Raw genomic sequence first — 11,027 nt, forward strand, 5'->3', positions numbered from 1 at the left:
CAGGATGTCTCTGACTAGAGATTCTATCTCCAGGATGTCTTTGACTAGAAAGGTGAGAATGGGGTATCATCACCTATTTGTATTTGCTGTCTGTGGATTGTCTTTTAGTAATGCTATGACTTGTCCAAGGATATGAGGACACTGTGAGTCTAGTGTGAACTTGGACATTCCTTGTTTGTGACTGTCTTATCTCCATGCAAATAGGTACAATGACTTTCTGGGTCGAACATATGCCTCAAATGTCATAACCTACTTGCCATAATAAAGCTCAATGATGATAACGCACAAGAAGCTCTTTCACGTTCATATCTTCTATCTTTCATCCCCCTTTCTTGATTGACTTCCATCATCCTTCTTGAGTCCGTGTAGCCTGCTATCACATGACTGAGTATAATGACACACCAAAAACATTTGCATTTCATGTAGTTTGCACCTGCATTACCACATATAAGCATTTAATACATACATATAGATATCACAACTGCATCACATCCTGCACACAACACCTGTTAGCACAATTTACATTTGCATTATCATATTCATCTGCATTACATACATTCACATTTGCATCATGCATACACATATAAAACATAAAAGAACAAAAAAATATATTGCATTGCATCATATACATATTTGCATCCATATCATAAGCATCACATAGAAACATACATCACATAGGTATGCATGCATATAGCTTCTGCAAAGATGAATTATCTCATATATATATATAAAGTGTCATGATACAATGATGTCAAAATCATATGGCTACAATCACCCGTAGGTGTCTACATCATCATACAAAAATGGTACAATACTGATACATAGGGAGCCCTCTATGGCTATGATGAATTCCCTTCCTCAGAGCTGGCTGGCCTCGATGGAGTCTGAGCCCTAGAAGGACCCACCGCAAGATCATCTCTCTTGGCCCCTATGTCCCCTGTAGCCACCCCTTGTGTCGCCCTATCCAGACAGAGGAACCCACTGATAACTCCTGCCAACACTGCTGGTAGTGCTAATCCTGTCCATGTCATGGTATCCCATGCCACATGTCCCACCCTCATCTCCAGTCCTGGATCCTAGAACACTCATCTCAGTGCATCCCTATCTTCATCTCGATCATAGGGTACTAACTCCCCATCGATCAGTATCTGTAGAATCCTGTATACATCCTCCAAGGTGACTATCATCTCCCCCATCGGCAAATGAAAAGTACATGTCTCAGAGTGCCACCTCTCCACTAGTGCAGTCAGTAGTCCCATGTTTTCCTGAAACTCAGGCACATACAGAACATGTCTCAATCCCATAGCCTCAATCGCTGCTTGGTCCTCAAGTGTCAACTCAGGTCGCAATCTCTATGTCAACGGAAATCTCTCTCATGACTCTAGCATCGACAAATACTCCTGCAGTAAAGCAAATCAATCATCTCAGTCCTAGTGACACTAACTATTCATCACAAAGTGTTGCTTCTATCCTAGTGGTACTCCTTGTTCATCACAAAGTACTACGTGTTTGGCACTCCCTGTTCATCACAAAGTGCTGCTTACATTTGCACTCATTGTTCATCACAAAGTGCTGCTCATATTTTAGTACTCCCTGTTCATCACAAAGTACTATATCTTGGTACTCACTGTTCATCACAAAGTGCCTTGATCTATCCTATCTTAGGGCCTCTGCTTGAGTGAATCCTCTTGAGAAGTTTCCCAATTGGCAACATATGTTCTATCATAGAATTGTCAATCCTAGCCCTATTTGTTATCCTAGTCTTCCCTAGAGGACCTGCTTGAGTGTATCCTCTTAGCAGCTTATCCAATCGATAATATATGTTCATCATAGAATTGCCGATTTGACCTAGAAGACAAAAATTCAGATTTTTGGACACAAACGTGCTTTCTTGACATAAACGCACATTTATTACTCTACCTAGCTTGCACTAACGACAACAATAAATGCATCAAAGTAAAAGGAGGTTTTGTGGTACTTACTGGCTCTCCTGCCTTTGTTGGCCTCTGATATCGATGAATGCGATTGAATCTGTGAACCAATGCCATCGCTGCTGACTACTACTGCTCTATTCTCTCTTTGCACTTTGATCTCTTGGATGTGTGGATGACAATGAGGATGTTTTACCATCGTGGTCTATCTTATAGACTACCCTAGCCCTCATTTCCCAAGTCAGTCTTCATTATCCTGTGACTCTGTCACTTTATCCGGTCAATCCTTTCTAGCCTCTCTTTCTTATCGAGAGATTGTCTACAATCTTTTTAGACATTTTCATCCAATCTCTTGAGGGGGCATATCATTCCCATCTTGGGGCAACTCTGTATTAGTTCATATTATCTTCTTTGAAACAACGCGACAAGCCGCATTGTCTCAAAGAGGGGCAAAATGTAGACACCCAAAATTGTCATGTCTAATTAAATAAATATTTTATTTATTTAATTATCTAAGCCTAATTCTTCTATTAATTAAATAAATCTTTATTTATTTAATTAATTCATTTATCCTCTTCTAGCCTTATTTCTCATTTGAATAAATACATTTATTTATTTAAATTATCCTTTTCCTAAATTAAATAAATATTTTATTTATTTAATTGGTCCCACTTCTTCTATTAATTAAATGAATCTTTATTTATTTAATTAATTCATTAACCTTTTCTACCCATGACACATGTCATTCATCTCTTAATTCCTACACTACCTACCTCTTTCATTATTTTATTATTTCTTTTACCTACCCTCTAATCATAGCCGACCTCCTTTTACATGTCTCAATCTTATCCCTCCATTTCATATAGTGTCTTCTATATAAAGAGATGCTTCCTTCATTATCAAACCCTAATCAACCTAGCTAATCATTTTATGCACTTGACTACACTACGATCCTACTTGCAACCACATTCCGTTCTTTGTTGAGCTCGTGTGCACATAAAATCTGAGAGCAAATATATCAAGCAAGATCAATGGAGATAGGAAGAATGGAGATCAAAACCCTATTGGACATGTAATGGTATAATCTTTGTGATTTCATTTGATTTGCATTGTCTTAGGTAATCTTCATATGTTATGGTGGATCTTTGTTGTTGTTAGGCTAGGGTTTGGTGGTTGAATTCATTTAGCCTTTCAATTTTGTTATTATTGTTATCCATTTTCACCATAAACAACAATAATGGAATTGTGAACAATCAAAGTAACCATCATGTTGGCAGGCAACCCTTAATCATTGAAAGGTACAGACAATTGGATTTCACTGGCATTGTTGGTTACCCAAATCAGATCACTAATGATTTGAGATTATCAATCCCAAAATTTTCTGGAAATGGATTTGATTCAGTAGAGCAACATGTTATTAATGTAAAAAATATCATCAAAGAATTTGAGATTCCTCATGAAGATGTATTCATGAAGTTGTTGGTTCAGTCTTTGACAGAGGATATGGGGGAATGGTATAGAAGCCTTCCTAATAGATGTATTTGCAGCTGACAGGAATTTGTGATGTTATTCTTGGAAGAATTTGGAGACCACAATGATCCTTCATTTGCATCCCATGAACTAACAAGTATAAAAAAGAATCAAAATGAATCAGTTATTGATTTTAATAAAAGATTTAATAAAGTATTAAATAGAATACCCAAACATGTTAGACCAGTTGATTCATTTTTGATTAAGTTTTATTTAAGTGCTTTTGACGGTAAAAATCATTATGAGATTTTGTCTCATAGACCTAACACTTTACAGAAAGCATTCAAAACAACTGTTACTATTGAAAATAATAGGAAGGTGGCTGGGAAGGTTGCTAAGAGAGATGATCCAAAGTTGTACAACTCTAGGGTTCCCAGGAAAGATGATCTTACTCAAATCATGGACATGCTCAAGGACTTACAGTGTAAACAAAATCATAATGAAAGGCCACCATACAGGAACAATAAGCAAATAAATCACAATAGGCCAAGGTTGCGTGACATGCCATATAACACAATTGGAAAGATGGAAAACCAGTAAAACCAAATACCAACAAAGAGACTCCTGACCCACTAAAGAAAGCTACAAACTTTGTAGATGAATATCCATGGTGTGATGTATGTAATTTGCCTCATAATGCAGAGCAGTGCATGATTGCCCAAGGCTTGCTAGAAGAGGAAGATAAAAATGAGGATTATGAAGCAATTGTTAATGCTCTCTCATCTGATCCACATTGGGAAATAAATGAGGATTTATCTGAAGAAGAAGAATATTCTGATGTGCATCAAAGAAGATAAAATTTACAATATGGTATACTGTAGGTCTTCCTAATGGTGAAGATATCTGTGCCTTAAGAAAATTGTTTCAGGAAGAAGCAATGCCCTCTTTGAGAAACCTAACTGAAGAGGAGAAGAAAGCTTTCACTATTGCAGTTGTGGAGCAAGTAAAAAGTAATTACCAGCTAAGGAACATGAATGTAAACAATGAACAGGGTAAGCCAATAGGCATCTTCGCCAAGGTCACAAAATTGGGTGCAACCAGCAGTAACAGTAAGGATGTTGGTGCCAAAAAAGGGACAAAGCCGGAAAAGAATAAGCCAATTGAAATGCCAAAGCTTGTCAAGCCAGTGGAGAAAAAACAAATTGGTAAGCCTTCTTCAAAATGTTCAACTTTTATGTCTCAAGCGTTGTCTCAGGTAAAAAATTCTATGCCCTTGCTTGAAGTAATGAAATTTCTAGAATATAAAGATGAGACCTTGAAGATTATATCAAATGTTGGGGATCTAAATAAAAATGCTGCTAAATTAAAAGAGGATCCTCTAGTAATTTACTTAGGCACATCTATCACAAAAAATCTCATACAGGTTGATCCATTCTATTTGACATTGTTAATTAACAATAAAATGGTCAAGAATTGTATGATAGACTCAGGGGTAGCAGTGAAAATCATGCCTGAAGATGTCATGAGGGAGATTGGGATGCACGTTGACACACCTTATGGTAAGTGTTATGCCATGGACAACAAGTTTGTACCTGTGGTAGGTATTATGAAGGATGTAGAGTTCAAATTTCTAGCTTGCCCGGATAGTACATATAAAACAGACATTACTGTGGTACAAGTCCCAACGAATTATGGAATGTTGTTGTCCAAGCAATGGTCAAATTTTGTGGGTGGCCATGTTTAGCTTGATCTATCTTATGCTACTATTCTAGTCAAAGGGATAGTAGTGAGGATAAACAGAGAGCCAAGATCCCCATATCTCATAGAAGAAGTTGATCCCATTGAAGCAACCTACTTTATCCATTTAGATATGGACAACTTCTAGGTAAGTATTTCTAAACCTTTAGAGATCAGTAAAGTTATACAAACAGTTAAACAAAATGAAAACTTAATTTGGAAATTATACTTTGATGGTGCCTGCAGTAAGGAAAGAAATGGAGCAGGAGTTGTACTTATTGCACCTAATGATTTTTTTTTTAAATACTCTTTCTTGTTGGCTTTTGAATGTAGTAATAATATTACCGAATATGAGGCCCTATTATTAGGTCTTAAACTAGCAAATAAGCATGGTATCAAGTTACTAATGGTTTATGGTGATTCAGAATTAGCCATTTCACAAGTTAGGGGCAAATTTGCTGCAAAAAATGAAAAAATTAAGAAGCTACAAGAATGAAGTCTGGGATCACATTGAATTATGCGATGCCTTCTCCATCAATTGGACTGAGAGATCCAAAAATATTTGGGTAGACTTCATGGAGAATTTGGCTATCAAGCACAACGACATCCCTTTGGATGACATTACCCAAGTGGAGGTTAAAACCAGACTGTTAGTGCCTGATAATGTAAAAAGCTGGCAAGTTTTTGATGATGACAGGGATTTACTCAAATTTTTATTTTGTGAAGATCAATATGAGCACCAGTGGATTGATTGGAATGGACTTGTGGAGGACAAAGATGACAAAGCAACTATACTTGGGCAAGAAGTACTATAGCTGAAAACTAATAAAATCCCAAAAGGATTAATAGAGCTTGAAAGAATGTTTGACGATAAAGATATAATGAATTTCAAGCCTAATTCAGGAGGATGTGAGGAGGTTGAAAAGATAAACTTAGGAAGTGAAAGCAACCCAAGAGAGGTATATATTGGAAAGAAGCTCACACCAAAAATCAGAAATGCATTGATTTCTCTGCTGAGGAAGTATAGGCATGTTTTTGCTTGGTCATATGATGACCTTAAAGCATACAGAGAAGATTTGTTCCAGCATGAGATACCTTTGAAACCTGATGCAAAATATTTTAGACCAAAGCAAAGGCCTATAAATCCTACCTTGGCTCCAAAGATGAAGGAGGAGTTAATGAAAATGAGAAATGCAGGGATTATTGAGCCTATAAGGCACTCAACATGGGTATCAAATTTAGTACCAGTAAGAAAGAAAAATGGTGATATTAGGTTATGTGTAGATTTCAAAAATCTAAATGTTTCATCTTTGAAAGATAATTATGCCTTGCCTAATATGGAAGCTTTGTTGTAGAAGATCACAGGGAATGAGTCGTTATCTATGATGGATGGCTTCTCAGGTTATAATCAAGTCAAAGTTAGGGAAGTAGAGAAGTTCAAAACTGCTTTCACTACACCTTGGGGTACTTATGTTTATGCTAGGATGCCTTTTGGACTAACAAATGCAGGAGCTACATTCTAGAGAGCTATGGACATGGCTTTTGAGGGCATGATTGATTGTATCTTGGCAGTGTATCAGGATGATATGACTGCTTATTCTAAAAAGGCAGAAAATCATTGTAATAATTTGGAAAAGATTTTTATCAGAGTGCTAGAGTATGGCATATCTTTGAATCCTAAAACATGTCATTTCGAGGTTACCAAAGGAAAATTGTTAGGTCATATTGTCTCCAAAGATGGAGTTAGAATTGATCTAGAAAGGATTGCTGCTATTGATAAAATTCAAATTTCAAAAACTGTTAAAGCTATCCAATCTTTCTTTGGTCAAATTAACTTTGTGAGAAGGTTTGTTTCAAAATTCTCAGAAATCATAAAGCCTATTGCTAAAATGTTGAAAAGGGGTGCTGAAATAAGGTGGACTAATGAAGCTCTTGAAGCTTTTGTAAATATCAAAAGAGCCATCAAGGAAGCCCCTGTTTTGAAATCACCTGATTTCTCTAAACCCTTTCAAGTATTTTCATTTGCATCATTCCATACTATTGCTGCTGTCATGTTACAAAAGACTGATGAGGGCCATGAGAAATCTTTTAGACCTTATTTAGTTGGTGCCACTATTATTGCATATGTACCAAATGCTATTGTTAAAGACATTTTCAGACAAATAGAAACTATTGGAAGAAGATGCAGATGGATAAACCAGATCCAAAAGTTCAATATTGACCTACAAATCACAAAATTGGTAAGAGGTCAAGGTCTAGCGAAGTTGATGGTAGAATCCAATCTTGAAGCAGCACAAGTAAATCAGGTAGGGCTGGAGGATGTAAAAATTAGCATTGAAAGGTGTCCTTGGTATGCAAATATTGTGTATTACTTGAAATACATGAAATGTCCGGATAATTTAAATGATAGTCAAAGAATAACTTTGAAGATTCAAACATCTAGGTATGTATTACTTAATGGGGATCTATACTAGAAAAATTGAGACGGTATTCTTTTATTGTGTCTAGATGAGTTTCAAGCATCTGCTGTTTTAAAATATTTACATGAAGGTGTATGTGGAGGTCACTTCTCAGCTAAAACCATTGCTCACAAAATTCTTAATGCTGGTTATTACTGGCCTCAAGTTTTCAAGGATTGTCATACTTATGTCAGAAAATGTGAGGCTTGTCAAAATTTTTTCAAGGAAGCTCAAATATAATGGAGCCATTCCTCTCAGGCCCATGCATACAGAAGAACCATTCCAAATGTGGGGTATTGACTTCATAGGAGAGATAGAAAACAAATCTAGTGGTGGGCATAAATGGATTTTGGTTGCTACTGACTATTTTACTAAATGGGTTGAGGCTATTCCTACAAGACAAGCTACAAGAAAAGTGGTGACAAAGTTTCTCTTAGAAAATATTTTGACCAGATTTGGAGTACCTCGGAAGATTGTAGTAGACAATGGGATGTGTTTCAAATCCAAGGATTTCTCTGATTTCTGTGAAAATTATGGTATCACTCTGTCTTACTCATCACCTTACCATCCCCAAGGAAATGGACAAGCAAAATCAAGAGACAAGAACTTGCTGAAGATTATCATAAGGATGTTGGGTGATAATAAAAAGGCTTGGGACTCAAAATTGGTCTTAGTAGTATGGGCTGATAGAGTGACAATCAAGAAGACCACAATATTTGCTCCATATGAGCTTGTATATCGCAAAGAAGCAAGATTGCCTTTAAATAATTTGCTTCCAGTTTATAAATTTGTTACAGAAGAATGTTTGGAAGAAGTAAACTTCATGGGGGATAGATTGATGACTTTAGCTGAGCTGGATGAATGTAGAAGAGAAGCTCAAGAAAGAAACTTACAGAGACAACAAATTGTAAAATCTTTGCATGATAGAAAAACATGTGACAGATCATTTAAAGATGGGGAATGGGTGTTAAAATGAAATGCCAAAGATTAGGATAAAGGGAAGCATGGCAAGTTCGATGCACTCTGACTAGGACCTTTTATCATTTCAAAAAAAGGTGGAGAAAATTCCTATTACTTGATGGTCAAATGCAGGAGTTCCCGGTTCATGCTTAGTATCTTAAGAATTTTTTCTCTTGATGAGCAGGGAGTATTTTTGTATCATAATAGTTTAAATTTATTTTGTTTTCTATTTTTAATTTTCATATTGATCTGCTTTCCAGAAATAACTAGGATCTTTCTATGTCCTTAAAGAGAAAATACATCCCCAGAAAGAGCCACTATTAGCACATATTTTTATAAAACATTTTATGCTATATAGAGGCCTTTTTCTCTTATCATATGAGCATTTATTACTAGTTTGCATGCATAGGAACCTTATTGGCACAAGTAAAGTTCTCTAAGGATCAGTTGTTTTAGGAATGCTAAGGTATCACTCAGGCACACTGAGGGCATGCACTGAGCATAGATTGCACAAGGAATCCATTATGAAGCATTTGTCAACAGAGCAGTCATCATGGTGTGATCAAGGATTGTCTTCTAGTATGTTTTAGACCTCGTGGGAAAAGTTGGGATCATTAATTTACAAGATGGATGACTCATTTGTGCTAAATTGCAAAATTTCACTTATTGGCATAAGTAGTTCCGATGAAACCGCATTGGCAAGCCAAAGGAGGATTATCAAAATCACTTATATCGATGAAATAGAGCATAGACTCATTGGAGCACTTAAAAAGTACTCAACATGGTGCACACTCTTGGAAAGGTCATTCCATCGAGATAGGTTGTTTCGACGAGATAGTAGGCGGTTGTTTTCTATTGTTTTGTGTCAGCTTATCGGCAAAGCGTAGAAATTGCTATACCGATAACCTATGAAACCATCGGTACAACTTATAACGATATGGAAAAGCTTATCATATAGTATCTGGAGATTGGAAGTAATGAGAAAGTTTTATCTCAATACCCGATGACTAAAGGAAACCAAAGGTGAGCCCATCGGAAAAAAGAACCATATCGGAATAGTGCAAAAATAGCTAGACTGATCCTTGATGACATGGAGAATCGGAAGGCAGAGCTATCGGTATTACCTATACTGATAAAACAAACTTAGAAGCATAAAACACAAAAGTGCACTGAGAACTCATCAAGACTTTGGGAGGAATAGAAAAAGGCTATTCCAACCCCCGATGAAGATAGAAGCACTTGCGGGGGCATCGACATGAGTTATACCGATAAAGAAAGCATCTAATGAGGATTCATCGGGACACCGAAGGAATAACTTTTATGTTATGCCGAAACCCGATAGGACCGTTTAGGCAAATGGTAAGTGCAAGGAGTTCCTCGGGATAAGTTATGCCGATAATGCGGTGGTCTTAGTCAAAATGCAGATTGGAATATTGAGATCATCGGGGCATCGGAGGAACATGAAATAAACTATGCTGACACCTGATGAATTAAGTAAAAGGAAACCAAAGGTGAATGCATCGAGGAGAATTATGCTGATGGAGCGTTAAAACTAAAGGCAAAGCTGAGACTGAAGTGATTCCCATCAGGATGAAATCAAAAATCGGGATAAATAAAAATTTGATATCCTAAGACCCGATAGGTGGGATGGGATAGTTTGCCCTGATCAAAAAGCAAAAAGTGGTAAATTCATAACAACTGGCGCCAAACATTTGAATCATCAGGAGGAGTCTCACCAATTAGTCGTTGGATGTCTTGATGAGAAGAAATGACAAAATGGTTTCCATTAAATACATCAATTGAGTAGATCCGTTGTTGCATGAAGAAAATCCATCAAGATTTGCAATAATCAATTGCAAGATTGGACTCCTTGGGACATATAGCCAGTATTGTAGAGCAAAATTTCTCACAAAGTTATTGTAGAAAGATATCAAGTTCTTATTGAGAAAATTTCTGAGTTACTGAGCATAGAGTGAAGGAATTTGTAGAGATGGAGGGGTCAACTCAAAAGGGAAGTGAAAGGTTGCCCAAATATCTAGTAACACAATGAAGAAATCAAAGGGTGAGGTCAATGAGGTCCAAAGAAAGCTAAATCAGGACATGATAGACCAAATGGGATCTCTAGGAGCTAGGTCACATAGAGCTAAGGTAAATTTGCCTATCCACAACTAGTTGCAGGATACATAAAGAGAGATTGGAGATGTATTCACCATAGTGCAAGGGCATGAATTATTCCTTTTCCATTACTTCTACAAGGATGAGCCCATGCCAATTTCAAACCAATGGAAAACTGGTTTAGGTAAACTTGTAGTACCCAATGTGTTTGTGAATATTGATTTGTTGAAGCTTTTATTAAGACATTATGATGCAAACAAGTGATGCATTATGTTGCTTGATGGGATTTCTCTAGTGCACTTTGCAAAGGCTACAATTCAAGAAGTTTTTGCAGTAGATTTGGAGGCGGATGTGC

The 11,027-nt window shown here is 36.7% G+C and overlaps 1 protein-coding gene across 1 annotated transcript; it reads left to right on the forward strand.

The window, feature by feature from the left end:
* The first annotated feature begins 8,087 nt into the window (after nt 1-8,087).
* On the forward strand, nt 8,088-8,573 carry LOC131876695 (uncharacterized). The gene has a single exon (XM_059222152.1). It carries the CDS (start codon nt 8,088-8,090, stop codon nt 8,571-8,573), a length of 486 nt encoding a protein of 161 aa, XP_059078135.1.
* Nucleotides 8,574-11,027: the final 2,454 nt, after the last annotated feature.

This window comes from Cryptomeria japonica, chromosome 6 (assembly GCF_030272615.1).
Source record: "Cryptomeria japonica chromosome 6, Sugi_1.0, whole genome shotgun sequence".
NCBI classification, from domain to species: Eukaryota; Viridiplantae; Streptophyta; class Pinopsida; order Cupressales; family Cupressaceae; genus Cryptomeria; species Cryptomeria japonica.